Source organism: Cololabis saira, chromosome 3, assembly GCF_033807715.1.
Source record: "Cololabis saira isolate AMF1-May2022 chromosome 3, fColSai1.1, whole genome shotgun sequence".
NCBI classification, from domain to species: domain Eukaryota; kingdom Metazoa; phylum Chordata; class Actinopteri; order Beloniformes; family Belonidae; genus Cololabis; species Cololabis saira.
Window position 1 is genome coordinate 17,338,639 of NC_084589.1, and position 25,720 is coordinate 17,364,358.

At 39.7% G+C, this 25,720-nt stretch overlaps 1 protein-coding gene across 1 annotated transcript in view; it reads left to right on the forward strand.

Annotated features, from left to right (window-relative positions):
- The window catches only part of LOC133426445 (CUB and sushi domain-containing protein 3-like), a 289,442-nt gene that overhangs the window by 174,195 nt on the left and 89,527 nt on the right, over positions 1-25,720 (forward strand). The window contains exons 32-37 of the mRNA XM_061716381.1: positions 7,761-7,874; positions 9,620-9,715; positions 10,080-10,283; positions 17,921-18,045; positions 18,174-18,270; positions 19,076-19,180. Coding sequence (XP_061572365.1) covers positions 7,761-7,874; positions 9,620-9,715; positions 10,080-10,283; positions 17,921-18,045; positions 18,174-18,270; positions 19,076-19,180 — 741 coding nt within the window. The remainder of the gene's footprint in view (positions 1-7,760; positions 7,875-9,619; positions 9,716-10,079; positions 10,284-17,920; positions 18,046-18,173; positions 18,271-19,075; positions 19,181-25,720) is intronic.

The window sequence follows — 25,720 nt, forward strand, 5'->3', positions numbered from 1 at the left end:
TTGAATGTTTTTATGGAGAAAGCTCATTAGTTTGTTGTATCAACTGTTTTTCTTTGTCATCCCATAATGGAATTTTTCTATTTTATTTAAATGCATTATAAACATTTTCCCAAACAAGGACATTATAAACCATCAAAACTCAATTTTTCGGTAAAATTGCTTCCAGGTGTAAAAATTTAAATCCTGTCTTTCAAGAGAAGGCTTCACTTTTAGGGTTTTTATACATTTTCAGTGTTCAACAGGCAAGAGGTACCATTCACAGGATTTCACTGAAATTATGATTGAATACCCTGAGAGGTTTGCGATTAAGGGGAATCAACAGCTCTGGGATAATTGAAGGTGAAGGTGCAGACAAGACAGTGTTTGTTTGAGGTGCAAGTGCATCATTGCGCTACCATGACTGAGCCCAGAGGACAACAGATTCATCACAGTCCTGCATAAATTAGGTAACAAGTTTCCAATGATTTATTGACTTGATATCTGGATGTGATTACAGCAAAGGAGCAGATTGGAGTCATGCATGGCTGGTTTTGGATTAGAGGCAGAGATGAGCGATGCTGAGTGTGTATGTGCTCATGTTTCAGCCTGTGTGTCTGTGCTCACAAAGCAACACCTATTCAACACAGCACAGTGTTGGTATCCTCAAAACACAGCACAGTGAGCTGCTCCTCTGGGAAAAGTCATCTCTTACTCCAACTCAAGTTCAACCACCCGCTCTCTTACCTGGCCTGCTGACCTGATAAGTGGGAGTGCAGGCTTACATGTGTATGTGTAGATATATGTGTGTGTTTGTATCGGAGCATTTGCATTTTTTAATGCTTTGTCAGACTGTTCTGGCTTTCATTTGTCTTTGGCTGCTGTGTTTGTTCAATGTGTTTTATTCCACGCAGAATAAGTAGTGAAGTATATATCTTATAAAAATGCAGAAACTGTTATACCAAGGTCAACATTTCCTTCTTAGTACTTTTGTTTTTTTCTGCCTCAGTTTGGATATTTGCCTTTCTTAGTGAATGTGTGTGGTGTAGTGGATTTAGAGCAGTGAAATGTGACACTCTATATACCAAAGGAGGCCGGCACTACTGCAATGTAAAAAAGACGAGGCGGTGCGCCATTTTTCCACTGGCAAAAAAGAAAAGCATATCCTGCCATATTCAGTGTTACGCTTATGTTTTTGCAATATATCTTTTCAGCTGCATCTTGTGAGCGTTCTTCCTTCAAAACACAAGGTTGTGGTGAAAAATCGACCAGAAAAGTTTTTTGCTCCATATTATCAACCATTAACCTTATTTTTGTCCTTCTTTTTTCATCTCAAAATATACATCATATATCAAGTTTATCTAAACGTGTCAAGTTTATTGGAGAACCGGGCTTTTTCTCCAAAAATATCTTTGACATAATTTAAAGATAATCTTAATCTCAATTTTAACCAGTCAGACCTAACCTGGAGATCAGGATGATATAAGATGTGAAACTGATTGCTGCACTACTGACATTCAGGGGGTCGTGCATGTGACATGAAACCAGATCAAAAAGTTATGGTTGCAGAACATTGGAGAAGTCTTTCCAGGTCAGTATTGCATTATTTTTGTGCTTTGGGTTGTATTAAATTTCTGACAACGCTATCCTGGGCTGCAGAAATTGGATTATTCTTTTACTTCATTTCCACAATGTCAAAAACAAGAAAGATTGTGCTTTTGGCCATGGAAGGATCAAATGTGTAAAGAAATGGTGAAGAAAAACATTATCAAGAGAAAATAGAGCAAAAATATGTTGCATTATTAATGAAAAACTATATTTGAGATAAACAATTTGGGTCTTTTTTCTACCAAAAGCTCTACCACACGAAAGGTTGGTTAAGGAGAAGACTGACTTTTTTAAACTGCCACATGCACATCCGCCAAAACTGGCATATTTTCTATTAGTAATGAAGATTACAAGGTTCTTAATAACAATGCAGCTGAGAGAGAGGAAGTGATTTCTTTTTAAATGACACAGTCCTTGAATTTTAATTAATGGGATCCTCACTTGTTGAGCCATTTTTAATCTTTGAATGACACTTCAACACACAGAGGTCGGGCACTGCTCTGGAGACATTTTGATTTGAGGACACCCACTTCTCAACCTAGGCTCTTTTAATTCATAAAACAGATAAAGCATCAATAACTACGTCACTACTTATTTCTAAACAGTTAACTCACTACTTAAGATTGCTGTTTAAGAATTCATTTTTGCTAAGAATAAACCAGCTTTTGAAAAACTGCATATTGTTATAAATGAGCCCCTAACATTTTCTGACAGATCTAAAGTTTGGTCCATATTGGAAGTTGGAAGTCAGATTAGTTTCCAGTGAGCGTCCACTGCCCTTTGTCACCAATTCTGCTCTTAACTTTTGTGGATAGATTTTCTAGCTGCAGCCTAAAAAGGAGCAGAGTGGATCCGGTTTGGTGACCTCAGAATTGTGTCGCAGCTTATTGCAGATGATTGCTTCATCAAGTCGTGATCTACGGCTCTCGCTGGAATGGTTATCATCCAACTGGGAAACAATGTGGAAGAGAATCATTATTTTCAAATCTGAGGCCACAGTTCTCAGTCGGAAAAAGGTAGAATGCCCTCTTTCGGGTTTAGTATGAGCTGCTGTCTTAAATGGAGGAGTTTAAGTTCGCGAGGGTCTTGTTCATTAGTGAGGGTAGATTGGAGGGGGAGATTGATGAGCCGATCAGGACGGTATCTGCAGCAATGCAGACTTAACCTGTTTTTTTCTGTTAAGAGAGTACTGAGTCAAAAGGCAAGGTTATCTAAGAAGAAGAAGTAAATGGGTAGATCAGTTAACAATATTACCTTTATTGTTAATTATTTTTCTGTTAAATAAGCTGAATTAACCTGAAACTGAATAATTTAAACAGAGTGAGAGACCTAATTTTCTTTCTGATGAAAAGTCAGTAGTTCATAATTTATTTTCATAACCTATGCATGAAGCATATTAAATTGCTTTATTATTGGAATATCTGCTTGTAGCCAAACATGCAAATCAGCGCCTCCACCAATGTAAGGTACTAATTGGTGTCATGATTTCCAGGTTTATTCTACCTAATATGGTGGGCAACTTTAAACTGTAGTGGAAATCTGTCATTTTCTGTGCTTCAGTCATCTGCCAGTACTATGCCTAATTTTTGGCAGATATTTTCTGGCATTTGTGGAGCTCTGCTGAGGCAATAATTAGCCCAGCCCCATGGAACACAGAGGAAGTAAACTTATTGTGATGATGCAGTGAGCGCAACAAAGAGGAAAAAGAGAGAGAGTCATAAAACAAATGTGTGTAAAGATTCTGTAGCTTTCACTGTTCACCAGAGAGCAAGATTGAGCATGCATGCAAATCTTTTATGTGCACAGGCATGCACAATTGCACAGTCACAAACTCACATGGTGTCACTGAAGTTGTGATCCGCTCTGCCATGTGTGTTCAATTTGGCTTGGAAAACAGATTATTTTCAAGGGCGTGTACACATTGATATAATCAAGAACGCTTCACTGGAAATATTTATAAAGGAGATTGTTTAAATAATTCTCTTTTATCATTGTAAGTTCTTGTTCTTTCTTGCAGCTTTTAGTGAAAATAAGATTTAATCATTACCTTTGTGATAAATGTGCTTGTGACATTTCATTAAATAAATGTTAATTAATTCAAAGATTAGATTATACAAAGGCTTTGTCTGGATGCCCCACCCTTAGCAGCTCATGCTTATGGTATGATACTATGTTAACCAGGGTGACATTTTTAAGTTTCTTTATAGCATTTTGTATTATTCTACAATTCTGTTAGTATTTCGATATACCAAAATGAATAACAGATAAAATTGCTTCAGCTTAGCCTGTCCGTCATTGGCAGATTAGTTTCATTCTTTTCGCAGAGACAAATACGGTCTGTGTCTTTTCCTGCCACTTAAATTGTTGAATGAGGGAACGACCATAGAAGGACAAGCGCTCTGCAAATATCAGTTTGGGGGTTGGAAAGGCAATTAACTGGTCAGCTGAAACTACAGCGTTGAGTTTTTTATGATTTCTCTTGTTGTTCTGCCGGTGCCTGAACTCAGGAAAAGTGGTACTTTTTAATCAACTGCTTTATATTTTCACTGCTAAAGAGGACCATCATCACATCTGGTCTCTGTTGTCAGAAGGTTGTTGTCCATATGTTAAAGTGTAATGGCATACCAAAGTAAAAAAAAAAAAGAAAAGAAATACATCGTTATTTGTTATTCAAAAATGTCTCAGTGAGGGTTTTTTTCAGATGGGACTTTGGCTGAAGTAATGGTTTGAGAAAATGGTGACATTAAAATTTTACTGGCAAGATGGCATTTTAGACAAAAAAGGTCACAGTTTACACGAGTTGTTAAAGTCTTGTCTCCAGTTAAATTCAGGTTGTTTAGAATTTGTTTATGATTCCCATTGAGGGAAAGAGATGCTGATTTCAATATGGTCCTATATTGTTCAGTTTCGGGGTGGGTATCCATTATCGGGAATATACCAGAATTTGCCTTTCCAGAAGAATTTTCAGTCTTTAATTTGAGTTTCAGGGCAACCCTCAGAATGTGGTGATATTTCCATGATCTGATAGTACCGTATGTTCCGAACAGAGCTCTCCGTTCTCAGAGTGCAGGTTTACTCGTAGTTCCCATCGTATCCAAATGTAGATTTGGAGGACGGGCCTTCTGCTATCAGGAACCATTAATATGGAACCAACTTCCAGTTTGGGTTAAGGAGACTGACACCACCTCCACCTTTAAAACGTTTCTGTTTAGTAAAGCCTCTAGTTAGTGTAAACTGTAGTGTGTTAGGGCCAGTAGTCATAGCTGCAGCTACAGGACAAGACTAGAGCAGCTGGTCTTGAACATAGCCTCGTCGTAGATATGCTGCCATAGGCCAAGGCTGCAGGTGGACACCGACATGATCCACCGAGTGCTGCCCTTCACCCCTTCTTCTCTTCAGCTCAACCCTCAGTTGTTAATTAGAAGTATCTCATAAGCATAAATGTTCTCCATTGTTCTTGTAGTTTGTTGTGCTGGTCTGCCACCTCTTTTTCTCTTCTGTGCATGTTTGCAAGCTGGAGCTTCCGGAGCTGCATGCTGACATTCAGTCCCACTCTCTGTCCATCCCAGTGTTTACCTCCATCTGTCTATATAGATGTCTCTGTTGGATATCTGCTGAGATCCTGACCTGCAATCCCACCCTCTGACCACCTCAGTGTCTGCTGTCTACATCTACTACTACCACTGTGATTTATCAGACGCTTTTATCCAAAGCGACTTATATCTGAGAGAACACAAGCAAAAAAATCACATAGGAGGTCCAGCTGGATCAGTGCTGGTCAGACTGCTGTGAGTCCAGTTGGACACAGGTGCTGCCATGCTAGTGCTACATTATTATTTTTTTTTGTTCCTTTCCCACCCAACACAACAGAACCTTTATAAAGCAAAACTAGGTTTTAGATTTACCATCATCATATAATTTTGGCATGAGTGCATGCAGCTTTCTCAGTGCTGAGTCATCAAAGAGCTGGACCAATCTCTAAACAGATCAGTTGACTAAATGCAGAAATTAGTCTCTAGCTTGTTCTTAAAAGTAGGTATGGACCCTGCAGATCGGACGGTTCTGTAGGTCATTCCATCATCTAGGAACAATGGAGGAAAAGAGTCTGCTGATTTCCCGCCACATTGTGGTGGAAACACCAGGTGTCTTTCACTTGCTGAGCGGAGCTGTCGCGAGGGAATGTAGTCGCTGGACAGGATGAGAGGAAGAAGAGAAGGGTGTAAAAACACAAAGCACTAGAATAACTGCTCACCACCAGAAAACCAAGCTGCTCTGATGTTTCCCAAACAGAGACACGCCGATGTCAACTGGGTTATGAGGAAAAGCTTTGTTTTGTCCTGTGGATGAATGCATCAATGACATCCAGCAACGTGGATGCAAAATAGATTAACTATAACAATAAACAAACACACTTCAGCATATAAACACAGTTGTGGCGCGATCAGTGGTCTGGCCCATCTGTGCAACAGAAACTTGTTATATGCGTTAACCAAGTTTGTCTCTGCCCAGACACAAAAACAGCCTCTTATGTGGATTGCTTTGTAAGCGATGGAAGTGATGGTTTTACCCGTGGCAGACCAATGTTCCTCCTGGTTTGGTGAACAACGGGATGACTACGCTCTGCCGGTGGTCCTGGTGAGGAGCAGATCTCTCTCTCGCTCTCCTCGTATCCATGTGGATGAGAAGATGTAGCATCAGTACCACAGCTGGGCTTCCCTTGGGTCTGGGTCAGTCATCAGTTCATCCATGGCTGTGGCCCAACAGCTGGGTGAAGACCAGGCGTGCTGCATTCTGGATCATCTGCAGAGGTTTAACTTAGCATGCAGGGAGGCCGATCAACAAGGAATTACAGTAGTACTAGTACAGTAGTGCGTGACATGACCAGAGCCTGAACCGCTATTCCTGAGGTTGTAAAGAGCAAATCGGGAAACCGAGGCAACATGGTCCTTAAAGGTCAACTGCCTGTCTAATATGACACAAAGATTCCTGGCAGAAAATGTGGGCACAAGTGTGGTGGAATCCAGCTGCACGCTTATCTGAGGAGGTAAGGATGACTGGCTGGACAGACAATAAGCTCAGGCTTGGACAGATTTAGCTGAAGGTGACGGTCCTTCATCCATGCAGAGATATCAGAAAGACATGCTGATATTCACATTGAGACGGCAGTGTCGTCAGGTGGGAAGGAAAGGAAGAGCTGGGTGTCATCGGCATAGCAGTGGTAGGAGAAGCCATGAGAGCTGATGATTTCACCTAGTGAGATGGTGCACAGTGAAAAGAAATGAGGGCCAAACCGATCCCTGTGGCACCCCTGTTGCCAGCTCATGCAACCTGGTGACACGTCCTTGCCATCTGTTTATATAGTTGTCTCTGTAGTACACAAACTAACCATGTATCAGTAATATGTACATATAACTCTTAGTTCTCCTGCTAAATTATAATTCATACTAATATCTGTTGTACATTTGACAAAATATCTGTGCCGTTTTACCTACCATTGTTTATGTAATAATTGCTCTGAAGTCATGCTCTGGCTCCCTGGAAAACGCCTCGAGACAACTTATATTGAAATAGATGCTATATGAATTAAATTGAATTGAATTCATCTAAAAACAGCTATTGTTCCACCCTCTCGATGTCCCTCCTAGTGCAAGTCATCTTTTCTCAGTCAGTACACTGTCATCTGTCCCCCGCCTACCCCCCCAAAAAAAGAAATGCTGCCTCCTTTTATTTTATTAGCAAGTAGCAAACCACGAAAGTGCTGCATTAACTGCCACCAAGCGGTATGGAGTGTAAGTGCCCTTGGTCATTGGATCCTACCATGGTGGACAATAGAAATTGAGACACAAAAGCTGAAAAGATTAAAGAAGGAATTGTAGGGAATTTTTACAGCTTCCTAGATTTTACTCCACACCTTGCAAATGGAAACCCACCTATGGTGGACAAAAGACTTCAGTTTCAGATTTGCAGTCAACAATCTGACAAAGCAGCTGCAGAAACTTGAAAGATTAAAATTAACAATTGTAGATTTTACCAGCCTATTTGTCCTCCTTTAGAAAAGCCTCAATAAATTGACGTAATGTCTGCAAATGTAATGTTTGATAGTATGTGCTTACCAGCATCATGCGATGTCACTCTTGTCCTCTGCTTTTTGTCTCGTCCAATCTCTTTCTTTGCAGTGCTCTTTGGCCAGTTTGTGGTTTTCCAGACTCTGCCCACTGATGTAGTCGAGATCTACGATGGACCTTCAAAAGACTCAAACCTTCTCTCGTCAATATATGGATCACACTCTGGTAAAAACATAAATCTAACCCAAGAAGCCTGCTTTTGATTTATTTTGTGTTACTAGCTCATACGTGTGAATTGTAGCTCAATGTAAGCACAATGTCTCATTTAAGATGCAAGACAGTACATCCACCTCTCCACTCAATTCTAATCTGATCACTATTTTCCCTGGGTAAAAGAATTGAAAGTTTGAGCAGCCTCATGTTACTAGAGATAAAAGATCAAGTTTATTTTCATACTGTTCTTTAATGGAATTACATCTGATTAAGTAGTGATACCCAATAAAGAAAAAAAAATAAAGAAAAAACTAGAAATAAATTACATTTGTTTTTTTCCATCCCTTAACGCATCAAGGGCCTGATTTACTAAAGGTTTGCGTGCGTAAAAACGTGTGCAAACTTGACATCACCCGCAAACCAATGTGCAAGCTGATCTACTAACAGCGTGCAAAGAGGACTGCGCCTCTCAAATGAGCAAAATAGCACACGCAATTCATTTAGTACTTTTGCCCTGATGAATAATCAATATGGGGCATACCCGCCAGAAATCGTTAAATACTGGGAGGGGAAAATGCAAATATGTTCATTTACCACCCGCAATGAGATTTACCAAGCCTGAAAGTTTTTGCGGGGATTGTGATTGCGTCTGTATTTAATACGTTCGAAAGGAAGGTGCTAATCTGCCCAGCATTACGCAGGGATGCTTGTTGGTGCCTGATTTGAGGACTGGGTTGGGGATGGCTCATCTTGTGGTGAGGATTCTCCACATGCAAAAGGAGAAATATTTTATTTGAATGTTAAATCGAGTATTATTCAGCAAAAGGTTGCCACAGGAGGCACATTAATTTTTTTATTTGTGATAATAAATAAATCACGTGTTTTCATGGAAAAAAAGTGTTTCTCATTGTGCGCCTGTTCTGCAGTTGTCATACCCCGGTGTTGTGCCGTATTCAGCACCCCTGCCGTGAAAAGCACCCCCTCGTCTGACAAAAATTATATTCTCATTCTGTGTCACGTTCTGTTCAGCGTCCAGTTTTGTGTTAATGATTCATGTTTAAATGCGCTCATGGATTCCACAATAGTCATACTTTCCCACAATCACAGTCACAGATAACAAAAATCGGGTAAATGGTTATTGATGTCATTAATTAATAGCCTGCTTACTGAGGAGTTTATATTATATATATTTACAAATATATATAATATAAACTCCTAAGTATGTGTTTGTGTGAGTGTGTATATATAAATATATTGAAGTGTCAGTGTGTTGTTTTTTTTCTTGGTCTACTTATCATTGAATGTACGAGGGGGTGCTTTTCACGGCAGGGGTGCTGAATACGGCACAACAATTTGCCTCTTCCACTAATATCCCTAACTCCAACTCGTCAAATTTCATTTTGTGCTCGCAAACCATAAGACGCGCAACACCTCATTTAAATACTGAGGTTTGCACCTGTTATCAATTGCGCACGCAATCTTAGTTGATCACCCGCAAAACACACAACAACAGCACGTGCAAACTTTTTCAGTGCACATGCAATTTAGTACTCTTTATTTAGGATCTTAGTAAATCGGGCCCTAAGAGTACTAAAAAAATACCAGGTACCAAATTACTCTGAAAACTGCATCTATGAATCGGTATTCCAACTATTTACAAAGCACATCTTTATGCATTTTGCTAATCATTTATGTGTACATTTTACAAACAACACTGTCCAAAAATAGTATATAATGCCTTTGATTTTCTTATTTAGGTGAGACACTCCCTTTGAGTTCTGGAAACAAGATAATACTTAAATTTACCACAAATGGAACAGAAACTGCAAAGGGATTCCATTTTGTATACCAAGGTAAGGTTGCTTTATTTATGTGATTCTATATATTCAAGTTAATTTAATACACTGAGTGCATCCAGCTTTGCAGGTACTTGTGTCTTGCATTCATCACGTGCACAGTTGTGCAGCAGAGTGGGACTGGATGTGGCTGGGCATGACTTGGCAGAACAAAATGATGTGGAGTCAAATAGCCTGTGTTGGAACAGCAGATGAGAGTGACTAATGACGTGCAAGAAGATTCACAAGGGCTTTGCCGTATCATTCTGCCTGCTTTGTCGTGCCATCTCTCTTTCTCCCTGTCGCCTGCCTGCCCAACACACCCACCAATCTTTGTCTTTCCTTCCTCTTCTTTTCGCTACCTCCCTTTTTTTATCCCCAGCTGTCCCTCGGACAAGCGCCACTCAGTGCAGCTCAGTCCCTGAGCCGCGATTTGGAAAGCGGATAGGGAATGACTTTGGCATCAGCAAGGTGGTACTGTTTGAATGTAATCCAGGCTACACGTTGCACGGCACCAATGCCATCAGGTGTGAGGCCGTGCCCAATGCCCTGGCCCAGTGGAATGGCACCGTTCCCACGTGTGTTGGTAAGCATCCTTTCTGCATAATCCTTGCTGTCCCCACTGCATGTACTCAGACACACAATCATACATCCAGAAACGGGGGAGCAGGTGGACAAAAATGGTCTCTGTGGGTTTTTCTGTTGCTTTTTTCCCCATGCTATCCTAAAAGTCTGTCAGCTATAACAAAGAAGCCCCTAACTTTTGTCTTGTAAAATTTGGCAACAGTAAAGAGGGTAAAGGTCCACATATATTTCCTGTATTGACAGCTGACTACTTGACATTGAACTGAATCAGGTGGAGGGGCAGTTTGCACTACTGTAATTGGCTTTTTTCACAATGCACCTGGGACAGTTTGTACCAGCCAAATTGTAAATGATAACGACCTGCGCATGTGAAAAAGCTGCATGTCAGCTGAATGGCCGACTTCGAGCTCAAGTCTTTTTTTTTTTCCTTTTTTTTTTTTCTTCAGAGCTTTGCTGCAGATGAGAAGGTGTTTCACAAACTTGTACCTGTGCCTTCCTGTTGTGGGGTGCGAGGGTTTGAGTCTATCACATTCAGCTGTAGTTAACAATGTACATCCATTGCAAGTTATACTGGGCTTCTTTAGTGTGCTAGCACAAAGAAATACACAACAGTATATATTCACAGCAAGTAAATAATTGCTGGTTATTTTATTTATTTATTTGCACCATTAGAGAAAGCCAGAGCGCCCCCAAAGAGCTCCATGTGCTGGTGACACAGGGAGACTGTATAAGCTCCACACATAAAAGCTTTGTCCAAACACAAAGTCGCAATATTGTGTTCACACTCAGTTTGTATTTATTGCAATTGGCCTAAAACATTTTATTGCAGGTTTATTATCACATTCAATTTAATTTTCTCTTTCTCTTATCAGTGTTATAGCCACCTCTCTCATTATGATGTAAAATATTGTTATGGCTTGATATCATGTCTGTACAACTGTTCATAATCTATTTCCGAGTTTCACTGTGTAAAACCTTGTAGGACCTGTTGGCAGAAAGGTAATATGATAATAATCATAAGTATGCTTTTTATTAGTACATGAAAACTATCATTTCTAGCTATTTATATTACGGTAATAGAAAACGTTCTCTTTTGCTTTCTCCAACATGTTGTACTGCCTAACTGCTGCAGTGGACATAGGATCTGATTGTGTTGGGGCGGGAGGCTTCATTCGGTTACTTATATTTACAAGGTGTCATATTTCAGCTGAAATTGGAAGCCAGCAAGTTGAGATGAGTCTCGAGCAAAGATCTGAACAGTCTGCGTAGTTCTAATTTGTAGTGGTAAGCTGTTTGAAAGCACAGGAGGAGCGTTTATTTTGAAGTCTGGATCTTAGAATATCAAGAGCCATCTGGTTTGAAGACCTCGACGTTCTAACATTAATAAGCTCAACCTAATGTTGCCAATCAATTGAAAACCTTAAAAATGTTCAATGAATCTAAAAATGTATCCCAATGTGATGTAGGGAGGCAGTGTTTCCTTTGAATGGTCTTCTGTGAATGAGTCACGAGACAGCTTTTTGTGTTTTCTAGAATCTCATCTTGTGAGATTTCCCTTGAAAACAAAGGAGAGGAAGAGCTCAACTTAAAAAAAGACAGATGAAAAAATCTTTAGTTTTAGATAAATCATTGTGACTGCCGCTACCGCTGTTGCAAAAAAGGTCAGCAGAAGATGAGGCAGCAGCCGATGATCATTCTTTGTCTCGTCATGTGTCCACACATAGCGCGCCATCTTGCTTTCTTTTTTCATATGGTCTGGTTATCACATCCAGGCCAACATCATCACATCCAGGGATGCCGGAGACATGCAAATATGAAAAAGGTGTTTCCACTAGGCTACACTGGATGATCAACGCGGATGAAAGATTTTTGCGACGTATGAAAATTTGTTTTAAAATCTAGGTGTTTTTCTTTGCAATATTTAGGTTTTACGCAATTTTAGTGGTAATGTAAACATGACTATTGAAATGGAGAAAGTTCCTGTCCAACCAGGTGTTCAGATCACTTAGGAAGTTTAAGAAGGACTGCGGCACATGATAACTACTAGATTTTATTGGCAGATATGTTTGGATAACGTTCACAAAACACTGAAGGGGAGTATAAAGGCAAGGCAAGTTTATTTGTATAGCACAATTCAACACAAGGTAATTCAAAGTGCTTTACGTCAACATTAAAAGTGGCAAGACACAATTAAACAGTAAGACACAATTAAATAGTAACAGTGTAAAAAAGAAAACAGTAATTGACACAAAAAAGATCCTTAGGATACCTGTCAGGATAGGGGCTGCATAATAGGAATGCTCACCAAGTGTATGAGAAAAGTGTGAAATAAGCAAATAAACTTTGACCCAAGCAAGAGTGGTACTTCCAATGCAGACACATGCTTAAGATGGGATACAGTAAATGAATGGTTGATGTTATCAAAAGCAGTAGTTAAATTTAACAGTACGAAAGCAGCAGAGTTTTTCTGAATCAGCGATTAAAAGAAGATTATAAAATAGCTTTTTTCGGGGCTTTGATGAGGCTTTACTCTAGATAATTTTTCATCATTGCTAAACCGATCTGAAAAAGTTTGCAGGTGGTCAAAAATACTTCACACCAAATATTTCTGTATGTATTTGACAGAATATTTTTTATTCCAAAATTTAAAAAGCAGGTCTGAAAACAGTCTTGATAAAAGTTTCATTTAGGTGCGACACTCCCGTTGAACAATAACACAGCAAGGGTACAGAAAGAGCCAAAGAAGCATGTTTCTAAACCCTGCAGTGGCTCTGGAGACCTGCCTCTCATTCTGTTCTGTTGCTTCATAGTGTCAGTGTTTGCAGATCTGTTTCCTGATTATAACCCATGGCTGAAGACATGTTTTATTCCACTTAAAAGCTTAACAATTCAGCATCACCTGTGGTAAATAAGACCTTGAAATCAGGATTAGTCGGGACCTTGGCAGAAAATGTAAGAATAGAATGATTCAGGAGTGTTTTAATATTACAGTCGTATCTGATGGGCTTGTCGAAGTGAACACCACTTAAGGGATTGTTATTTCTCTTTACATGATTCCTTGGCTGGCTGACATTGAGCTGTGAATACATAAACATACTTGCATTTAGATCAACACACCTACAAGAACAGATTTTCAGTGCGTTCGTGCCCTCGATGTTACCCAAAGGAAAAGCACTTAGATGGACGCACTCAGTCTCACAAAGACACTCTCATGCCTGCATTGGGAAAATGCAGAGTTAAGGATGAAGTAAGGCAAAAACCTACTTAAACCAGGCCTAGTGCCAACCAGCAGTATAGTTTAAGACAGTGAGTGCACAAAATTTTAACCTGGGATTCATCCAAGTTCCCTGCCAACTGGAAAGGGAATAGCCACAGAACATGCAGTTGCATTTTAACACTAGACTTTTCATCTGGAGACTGAATCCAGAATCTATTTTTGAAGAAGTTTACTGATTGAGAATATTAGATGTAGTTTTATGAAAGCTTTAGAAAAAACGCCTGCTGAGCTCAATTACCTGAGTGCTCTTTATTGGATATGACAGCTTCAATGATTGTTCAGAAGACAGATTTCTATTTTCTCCTCCCGCTCTTTTGACCTGGCTCATCATGTGATTGTTGTTTAGCCTTCAATCTCACAAATACATTTTTTTAATTAGTGTTTTGTTTAATTAGGGAGTTTTCGCATCGTTCCATAGGGATTACCTGGGTGAAGAGTAGATTATTTTTATTTAATAACATAGAAGTTTAAATGAAAAGGGTTTTAAGAGGAGTTTTAAAAAAGTGAGTTTTGGACTCTTCATATAAAAAAGAAAACTGACATAAATATGCATTCTGAAATAAAGGAATCATCAACCAGCTAGCTGTGCGTGGTCGATTAAACTGACAAGCAGGTATATAAAAGTAAGTTTTACAAAACTCTACTAAATTGAGTTCAGCTTGCTGCACTGAGACACTGAGGACACGTCTGCTTTGAACTCTGACGGATCTCAAAAGACCGTTTCAAAATAAGCGCATCGATGTGGCACACAGCAGATTTTGTTTGACTAAACCAAACTGCTTAGCTGTGAAACACACAATGGAGATAAAACATATTAAGGTCACCTTCCAGCTGTGGACTAAATTGAGAAAATTCTGAAACTGAGCAATCTTTATTTCTTTGTCAGGTACGTTCTACCTCTGTGAACCTGAGATGTTGGCTTACAGTAGCAGAAGAATAGAGTTACTTCAGTACAAGTTTTCAGTTTTTATTTAAATCACATGTTTCAGACATTTATTGTCCAACTTGTTTTTCCTCACAGCAAACCTCTGAATTTGTATTACTCAGATTGGGAACATCTGCTTATGCCGCCGACAAAACTCAGAAGGGAGCGAGGGTCGAGGACGGGTTAACAGAAGTAAAGATCATTACAGCCTGACAAATGGCTCACATACATATCACATTGCTTCTGACAGCAAATTAAACAAAACAGCAATGCCAATATTATATAAGCTCGCAGATTGCTATGATTCATGCTCAGTATGCCCACATGATGGAATTCACAGTTGGCTTAAACACTTGTTCGAAGGTGCCAACAAGTAAACAGTGTCGCACTGTGCTTATTTTTTAACTGTGAATTCTTGTTTTGAAAAAAGCCTCCGAAGACCAATTACTGTAGGTCTGTTTAGGGGAGTGTGGTAAGGTCAGTTCAGCGTGCTGCTCTCAAGGTCTCTTAAGCTTAATAAAGTATCTGGAATAGAAGGAGGAATTATTGACAGTTTTGCTAATAGTGTCTCCACTGATACCCTGTCTACGTTTTTTATTTATTTATTTATTCCCAACACAGAAGCAAATATCATGTATTGGTGTAAAACCTTAATCTAAAAAAATCCTACTAATAACTAATGCTGTATGGAATGCAGCATTTAATAACATTAACTTTACTTTCTGACCATCCAAGATTTCATATTTAGCTTCATTAGGTTAATTTAATTTGTAAATATTCTTCTGTTCCTGCATTTCAGGCCTCTAGCACAATGTGAAAACAGCTGGTATGGGGCAGTCTGGAACAGGTCATTGTGATCCATAATTTGGTTGAATGGAAAAAAAAAAAACAGGAGCTGATTTTTGGAGAAGCAAAGATGGAAACAGGATCTGCTATTTATCAGCAAATGCACCCGACAGACACGGAAATGTTTCTCAAAGAACGATTGAGAAGAATTAGCAAAATTCTCCTTACACGGTATATAATTCCACGTCATGATTAAACAAAATCTGGAGGAATCTCTCTGTGCAAAAGGAAACTGTATCCTTAAAATGGACATCCATGACCTCTTACCTTGTTGAAAGGGAAATTGTAATCATATTCCCAGTCTCTGAACATGTTTAGAGAAAGTAGCCTGCTGTATGTATTGGAAAAAAACAACAACTGTGAAATTGATCATGCCTTGCGCTTGGTTCAACAGCGGCGAGGGGAATTATAGATTCCAAGAAAACCAATACATTCTGTAAGCAAACACCATTTTAAACAAATACAAGATGAATTTGTGTCTTTTACACAGGATATTCCTAAACGTACAGCAAATCCCACAGTGGCCCACCTCAAGAAGTGCAACTAAAAGGTTTTTCTCAAACATAAACGAAAATTGGTGTATTGACCTCTGTGTATGCTGTTAGATTGCCCAGGACCATTACGTGTAGTATGTGTGTAGTGTAGGTTTGTTCTCAAATGAATGATTTCTGGTTCTTATCCTTGAAGTAATCAAATGTAGGAAGTTACTTCGAGATGAACACTTAAATTCATACGGTGTATCTGACATATGAAACAATGTGTTGTTGGGTTATATACAATATTAATATATACATATTAAAACATTTATTGAAATAATTCTGTATGATAAATTGCTAAATCCGATGAGCTTAACGGCAACACTTTATACGTAAGGTGCCCACACTTTTCTACCTCCGGTAACTCTGACTTATGAGCCCTGCACATATTTAGATTGATGAGAGGCTTTTTCGCCTTTCACGGTTGTCAGGATTTCTCATCTTTCATTACTATTAAAAGACGGGTCTCAAATCAGTGCTCAGATTTTTTTTCTTTTAAAGTACATCTGTTAAGTGTTGTCAAAATTGTGCCCTTCTCCTGCAGCAGATGCCTTTTAGGTTGTAGTCAGAACAGAACAGTTTTATTCTCTTTACTTGTTCAGCATTTAAGTTAGAAATGATTAAGTTTACTGACGTTGAAAGTCTGCTCATTCCCTGTGTTATTGATTGTCTACCAACTGGTAACGCTAAGAAACGTCAGTGCAGACTCCAGTGGATGTGACATCCGCAGTGCTTTATTGTGGATATTATTGTCATTGATCGTATTTTCCATTTGAAGAACTGGCTTCAGAACAATTACACGAGCCGGTATGCTCACTTGGGTTTCTGGAGTTAATCACTGTCAGCAAAGATTTTTTTCTATACGTGACATGCCTTTACAGAAGTAGTTAATCCTGTGGCGGTGATTGTATGAAAGTTTGATTTCTTCACTTGGTGATTGCTTTGAGATTCAGGGCAGAAGTAATTTTCTTAAATGTGTCACCCAGGAGGTAAAGAACAAAGCAGACACTGTGGCACCATCTCTAAGTATGTTATAGAGGGGAAACTGCACCCGGGGTTGAATTGATGGTTATGTATATGGGGAACAACTTTGATGCTGATATGTGAAATGTAGTTTTGTCTTTGTCCTGTTTCCAGTGTCCCCTGTTAATATTAAAACTCTAGTGGCTGATGGATGTCAAACATTGGTGGTTATCATTGACCTGTGCCAGGTGGATCCTTGTCCTTGACAAATATGGTTCTTGATTGTGAGAACACTTTTCACAACTCTAAAACTTGCCTGTGAAGGACGTCAGTGCCAGTGGACACGCACAGTTTGAGAAGCGGAAGCTAGTAATGGCAATAAGCTGCAATATCAGGCCGCTAATTTAGTTTGGCTGGCTACTAAGAACAATAATTGTATCATTGTGTCTTTATGAAATCCATGGAACGCTTGGGTGTCATTATTTAGGGACGTGGTTTGGGTGGGGACTTTATACAGCTTATTATTATTATTATCATTATTATTGACTGAGAGCTCAAAGACTTGATAACTAAATTACCTGCAGCTTTGGTTGAAACAGATTCACGTAGAAAAGCTTCTGTGGTTAAAGGATGTGATGAATCTGGTCTTTGAAAATGTAAATTGCACATTAGGGTTCAACTTTTCACTTTTGTGCAAAGCAAGAAATAAAAAGTGCTTCCATTACTGTGGTCAACTGATTTAAAACGTGATCAATCATGATGTTACAGATCATTTGCATAGTGTAAGAGGTATCTGTGGTTTCTAGCACTAGCTGTGTGACAGACTTTGATCGTCTCATACATTTAATTCTGCAGCAGTCGTAAAGTCACTTCATGAGAGTTCGATCTCATGAAGTGACTTTACAGCTGCTCATTTGAAATCAATTTACTTGCAGTCCCCTATAGAAGGTGAGAAGGCCTTTATAAATGTCTGAAAGTGTGCAGTTTCCTCATGTGACACCTGCACACTCCTTAATGTCTGGGGCTTCGGCTTATCTGAACTTTTCGGTCCTCTTTTTTCTTTCCTTTGCAATATGTCATCCTTTGTCCAGTTCCCTGTGGCGGATTGTTAACTGAGCGCCGAGGCACTATTCTCTCTCCTGGATACCCTGAACCATACGCCAATTATTTGAACTGTGCTTGGAGAATCTCTGTTCCCGAAGGAGCTGGAATACAAGTGAGATGCACATTTTTGCTGGTCATGTTGGATATGGAAATTTTTCCAGGGGCGGAGTTATGAAATGGCTCCTTCTCTAAAGTCTATTTTAGGTTTTACTGTCGTATTGAGCCTAATTTCTCTTTCAGATTCAAGTTGTGACCTTTGCCACTGAGCACAACTGGGATTCGTTGGATTTTTTTGATGGAGTTGATGGCAATGCTCCGAGGCTTGGCAGCTACTCAGGTAAATCTGATACAACTGCCTTTTACTGTAGCTGTCGGCTCCCACTTGAATTTCAATCAGACGTCACAATCCTGCAGCAGCAGACAGATGTGGTGATGGTGGTGATGACATTTGAAATGTTCTTTGAGAGAGCTGTCCAAAATGACTTTAAATCAGAAGTAAGGAAAGCAAAAAAAGTCCTCTTTATTCCAACACTGATCCTGTCTTTGCAGGAGATGTTTTCATTATGAAAGCCCTGTTTCAGTTTGGAATTTTACTGTATTGATGCCGAAGGGTTCATACTAATGAAAAACTCTCCGCTTGCCACATGTTAACGTACAAAAACTAAGCTTTCACATCATTTAGAATGCTCACTTTCATCTGATGAACTGTCAAATTTCTCAAGTGGTGGATACTTAACTTAAGCTCCCCAGGACAGTTCCAACTATGCAGAGCGGAGAAACACTATCAGAAGACTATCGTATTTTGAATGGCTGTAAATCAGTTTTAGCTTGGAATAAAGTGATAAAGATTATGATTATGTGCTATATGTTAACATTTCTATGCAAATTTTCAAAGGCATGTCTGGAATGAAGAAAATGATCCCTGACCTGTGGCGGTGCCACACGTACACAATATCCTTCCCTGAATTAATAATGTAGGCCGTGCTTGGACTCCTGAGTTTAACTTAATGGGTCTAAAGTACCAAAAGAGGTGCTTGCGATAATGATTTATACAATAACATAACGGAAAATGTCCATCATCCCAGTGGTTGCCAGTTTTTAATGACAGTTCTCAACCACATTTTCTCTCTCGTGTGATGCAGGAACAACGATACCCCAACTACTGAACAGCACGTCCAATAACCTGTACCTGACCTTCCAGTCTGACATCAGCGTATCTGCTGCTGGTTTCCACTTGGAGTACACAGGTATGAAGAGCGATGGCATGTAAGCCTGCCTGTCACTTCATGTATGCGTCCATCTGCCAGCTGTGTCCATCTGCTTCAAGAGAATTAGAGAAATGGGAAGGACAGCTGAAGTGGATGGGATGGACGGAGCTGGAAAGAAACTGAGAGGGATTGAGTGGGCAAAGTGTAATTCTTTCTCTCTTTAACTTCTAATTTTCAGTCTCTGCATTTGCACCTACAGTATTCCCCAGTGCAGTATATTCCTGCACCGCCCAATTTACTGGACTCGCATCCATTTTCATGCTAGGCGTGAGTTTGCTCACCTCTTAATGGGCTGTTTGCTTTGAGGCTTACTTTCTGAGGAGCCTGCTAAACATTCACTGTACGGCTCCTCTCAGTCAAAAATGTGTCCAAATGAAAATAGTCTTATTTTTAAAGGGACACAAAGAAACTGCAATATTCACCAATGACGGTCCCTCTACGGATGTACAGTAGAAGTGACGTAGCTTTAAAGACACTTGGTTCCTCTGTCATTACTATATTGGATCTCGTAGTTGCCTCCACCATGATATCCACAGTAGCTCTGTGAGCTAGCTTTATCTTATAGCCATCATTGACCATCATGGCTAATGTTTGAGATATTTCCATATCCTAATAAGCAGTTGTCATGAAAGATGACTGGGACCGCAGTTCAAACTAGCTTTTGGTGCTTTCAGCCAATAGTAGGGATGGGAGACCATGAGAGCTACACACAACCTCCCAAAAATAATCAAATAATCTTTTTTTTTCTTCAAATTAAATTGAAACTGTTAGTTTAACAGGGAGGTAACTGGTGTTGTTTTGATGAAATGGTCAACTGTGGTGGATTTTAAATCGTGTGTTCTCTGTCTGCTCTTCTGCGTCAGCGGGCTTGTTTCTCACCGTGCAGCCAGCCAGATTCCACCACTGTGTTGCAAAGCTAAAATGCATGAAAACACATCGCCCTTGCTGAATGTGCTGCCCTTGTTGTCACTTGTGTAAATCATTGCAGTGTAAGGAACATCTTCCAGTAATGTTTCTCACAGCCTGTTTCAGCCTGGGTTTCACTTGTTGCAGCCGCTCTGTTATCATGGACCCCCCACATGAACCATCCTCCCCCTCACCAGCACCAACTGCTGACAATCATTTCAGTATCAGGCCAGTAGGCTTGCTCGTACGCTTCTCCGTCTCACATGTTACCCTTGTGGAGCACGTGAAATTCATCCATTGAATCTTGGAATAAACCAATAAACCACTGCTCTGTACTTTTCAGATCACTCTTCATATTAGCCTGCGTGCCATATGGCTGTACTGCCTGCTTATTGGCACACCTTTCTGAGAGCGAGCCATGTCACCTCCCTTGGGAGGAACTCTTTGGGAAAGCTACTGTTTTCCAGTTTGAGATGCGCTACTTTACATCAGTTATCTGGACAAATAACCACAGCCCTCAGTTATGAGTTTGAGTTTGTTGTAGCTTTCTTGTTCCCTTCAAAAGACCAATTTATTTTCAACACTCCCTATTTTTTAACTGCCAAACCATGCTCTAAATACTGAGCAGGAGTGGAAAACAACCACAACAGTGGCTGGCTCAGACCCAACAAGCTAACCATCTGTTTTAAAACATTTCCTCTGGGTGATTATAGAAATCCATTGAGACCGGTCATAGAAATCCTGGACCACCCATCACTGGTGATTTCTCAAAGGCAATATGGCATGTACAGCCAAATAAAACCCTGCTGTGGCCTAATTCATTTCTAGCTTATTTGATAACAAACAACTCAACTGTTCGATGCTTGATGCTTGTTTCATTCTTTGAATCTTCCTCAAAATATTTCAGGATTGCATGGCAAATTTTTATTCTCTAACACAGAGGGTATGATGTCATCAGTGTGCTTACTCTGAGTTTCATTAAAGACCGAGATGGGACATTTATTGGTGATTATCTCAAATTAAACATTATCTCATCCCTTTTTCTTGTTGCTGCACTGCCAGCTTGCATGTTGTGGTTGGAAGTAAAATGTGGCTTCTGCAACATTCTGTCATATATATTGCAGCTTTAGTTTATAGCCTTCTGGTTTCATTGGCGGTGTCACTTTCATCTAGGTACAAAGTTACTTTTTCGCACCAGCCCCAGTTGTAATTTTCTTGCCCGGCTTGCATCAGAAGGAGCCTCAGTCCACAACTTTCCACATTTTTGTTCGAGATTTGAGCGATTTGATCCCACATTGGTGCCACAGCAACACTTGTACAGCCACACAAAAGAAAGGATTGGTGTGTCTAGAGGTTTTCATGTAGAACAAAATAAAATACTAACAAATATATAATAATATTTTTAGCACATAGGAGATGGAGAGCGTTTTTAGATAACACCCTCTTATTTTCGCTGGAGAAAGTATGCGTGTTTAGCCTCCGCTGGGCAGTGTAAATGCATGCAAGTGCCTCTCCCCTGCCTCAAGCCAAGCTAAGGGGAGGGAAGATGAGTCAAGAGGCGTCATCTGCGTAACACAACGTACCACGCAGGGGCGTGTGGAATGATGTGTTGTCCCTATTTGTCAGACAGGTGTCCTTTTCTTCTGAGTGGGAGCTGGGGAACGGTGGCGGTGAAGAATAGTCCCGTGCCACAGGTAGAGGGTGGAGGGCAGTGCTGTGCTGGGGTTCAGGAGCACGTGCAAATCCATTCGAGTTCCACAAGAGAGCGGATTGGGACTTGCATGTCCCGTTGCATGTCACGGAGCATATGGCCCAACAACGACATTTGTTCGGCCGCCCCCGGCTGTCAGCCTTTCGTGCCTGTTCTTGTTGTTGTTGTTATCAGCTGTTTCCTTTTAAAAGAAAAAACTCCCCTTTGTGGGGTTGCACTCAGGTTACATCATCAACCATCAGTTCATCATCAACAACTCCCACCCCGCTCATTCTGTTTACATTAGGCCTGACCCACAATTAAGTGTGTCCTCGGAGGTGAGTTATTGACGGAGCCAGCTCCAAACAAGACCCTGTGTCAGTTAATGTTAAAGGGACAGGCTTGATTCAAGGATTAAACCATAGACTGTATAAAAACAATGGAAGAAGCAATCGGTCACATGACCCACTGGTCTCTGAAGACCGGTTTTGAAGCCTGCTTTTCTTTCTACGCAGTGTTGCTCTATTGCTCAAGAAGCTGAGGGGAACAAGCCCCCCGCATGTCTATTAAATTTAGCTTTGCTCCTGGCTCCTTCAGCAGATCCTTATTAAAATATCTGCAGAGCTGCCGTCAGACATTTACAGCAGAATATATAATTTAATATGTTGATTGGAAGGCAAAATCAAAAATGACAGTCTCGTTTAGCCAGTGCTGGGTTAATACTAATGGGTAATTGCTTGACAATTATGAATGAGGAAGTAATAACTAGCCATTGGCTGGGCTGACTGTCAATCAGTCACATTAGAAATAAATGTGATGTCTTTTATAAATTATCCTGGCACGGTACGAAGGAATTAACCTCCCTCAGAATTGTCGTAGGTGTGAAATCATCAAAGATTGGGACAACCTTTTTATTTTATTTTTAATCAGGCTGTAAATATGTTTATTTCTGCTCTAAAGCTGAAAATGTTAACACTGGAGTCAGTAGAGATGGACTCGCTTTTGGATCCAGCCTCTAGTGGTCAGTGGAAGAACTGCAACAAATTCTGCATGAGCCTTAATGTAGAAGTTAGATGGTTGGCATTCGGATTCAACACAAGATGTACAAGGGGCTAGTCAGGTTGGGTCAGGTAGCATTACTACATACCCTACTTAAAACTGACTCTAAAGAGCATACCATTCATTTTCTTCAGTTAATTAAGTGAAGACAAGAGCAGGAGAAAATTGTGTTTAGTGTCTGTATCATGAAATAGATTTCATATAATTGTATGCAGCTTTAGAAATAACTTTAACAACATCGTGTTAAAAAGAAAAAGGACAGTGTTGTAAAAGAAAGGAAAAAAAAAAAAAAGCTCACACATGTCCATATTTTCTTACACACCAGCCAAAGTGTGAGGTCTGAGCACCACAGGTGACCTCGGGGTTCATAATGGGTAAATCAGAAACATCACTCCTGAACCCAAGCGGATCAGACAGAAAAGCTCATGTGATTAATAGCTATTGAATCTCTGACTGACTCCATAATAGTGTATTCTTAAAATTAGAATACCATTTAATAAAATAATGCACGGCATTATAATTAAATAAAACCTTTGATTAAATGCCAGATTGTTCGTTTCTTTTTTCTTTTTTTTTTGTGCAAGTTATGCCGCACGATGACAGGCTTTTTTTTTTCTTTGTTCTTCTAGTCATAGAGGATTTAATTATTATTACTCACACATTCGGCTACACCACCAAAAGCACTCTGGCTCCATTTCAGGGAAATTGGAGCTTGTTTCAGATTGTGATAATTACTTATATAAAATATAACATCATGCCATGTTAATTAAAATGATTCTGATTTAGATACTTTCGCAAATAGTGTGGATCATCTGACTGTCAAAGCGATTAAACTGATTGGATTTTGTCCATGTTTATGGATGTTGGCTGATGGTGAAAGATGAACAACAAGATAATTATCACAGAAAGGAAGAATGTAATTATGTGACAACTGATATTACAGATGTTATTCACATGGCAATAAAGAATAAATTAAATGACTGGGATAAGGACTATCTAATCTAGTGTTTCTGTATCTCCTTCGGACTAAAGTACCAGCTTCCTGCGCTGTGATTTTTGTGTAGACACGCTCCTGTTTTCCATAAAAATTAACCTCCAGTTTTCCATTGCATTTTTGTAAATATTTACAAAAATATTTTTATTCCTCAGTGGAAACTGTTTCATTCTGTTTTCTGTCTGTATCTGCCAGGCAGCATTTTTTCCCCCTTTTTTTTGTTCAAGCAGCCCCCTCCCGGTTATTAAAGAGCCTTCCCTGCCTTCACCGGTTCAATTGATTTATTTGAAATTGTACTGAAATTATTAGATTTATGTAAATTCACATTTCAAAGTAGAAACTTCAACAGCTCCAGGTACCTAAGCTTCCGGTTTCACTTCGATAGCGCTGACACAGACTATTTAAAATCCATCGCCTTGACACAGTCACTAAGGCCTCCTGCTTAAAATATCAAACATGTTTGATAAGACATAGCTGCGAATGCAAGAACAGGTGTCGACCTTCTGGCAGCAGGATGGCAACACATACTACCTGCAGATACGGATCCTCACAGTTTGACCTGAAACCTCTGAGAGAAGCAGCAGAACCAGGACCACAGTATGTTGGTGGGCTGCAGCTTTTAACCTGACCAGTCTATTTGTGAAGATTTCCTCCCTCTCTTTTAAGTGCAGGTTGTGTTAGAACCCTCCTTATAGTGTAAGACGTCTTTATGGGTCAATTTGCTTGATGTAATGGATTTTTTTTTTATTTAGTAACCCGGATATTATTTTTACCTTTTTTTTTTGCTTGCTCAGGTGATGCAAGCAACTATCAGTGCACCCTAAATTAACACAAAACACAGTCTCTTTTACAGAACAGTGGCTTTTCCCTAAAGTTTTGACACATGATAACTTCACTAAACGGTGTAATTTAGATCTGTCTTTTGCTTTGATGTCAGATTTACCTCGTGGCAGCTTTGCACTATGGCAGCAAGTGCACTACTTTCATGACTCGTGTTGTAACCAAATCTCCTAGAAATCAATTCAAATTTTCAAAGTAAGTTTTTCCTTTCTTTTTTTTAGCCACATATGACAAAACTTCCCAGCTTCAAAGAATCCACCCACTCCACTTGTACAGTAGCTCTCCTATAGCTGATATGTAGTATCTTTAGCTGCTTTCACGTTGCTTCCTGCTCTGCGCCTCTTCGGGTTATCATCCTCTCCCACTCAATTATCCTCTTAAACATTCGCCTAAGTGTTGAGTGGAGTGACCACTACTGCTATTCAGCTCTCTGATGAGTTACGTTTAAATACTTCTGAATGCTGCATTGCTATATTTACTGCCATCCACAGACATCCTTGGTGTGATTGGGGTTGAATACAGATGTATAAACAGTTGTGTATGTTCTTCTACCTCCAAGCAATGTGCGTACATGTTATCTGTCCCCGCACATGGGTCAGGTTACTTTTTTTAAAGGCTGCTGTTGTTGTTTATATTCCCTCCCAATATCTCTCATTGCGCTGCATAAAAAATGCATCACTGAGAGAAATATCATGTATATGAGCTTTTCAGAGTTATGAAAATCTCAACCGTTCTCTTGCAGCCCGTTTTTAATGGCTTATTATTCATCCGAATAGCTTTTAAAGAGCATATCCGCAGAATATATGTATCAGCTGAAAAAACTCTCAATAGAGGGATTTTTCCTAAGCTTTCTCCCACTGCAAAATAGAAAAACGGATCCATCAATAATGAAGTTAAATATAGAGAACTGTTCTTCTCTGCCTCCTTGACAAATGACACGGAGACCTGACTTTATTTCTGTCACTATTATTCACAGAAATGGTGAATGTAGCTTAGATTTACCCAGATGTACCACAACGGTGTACTCTAA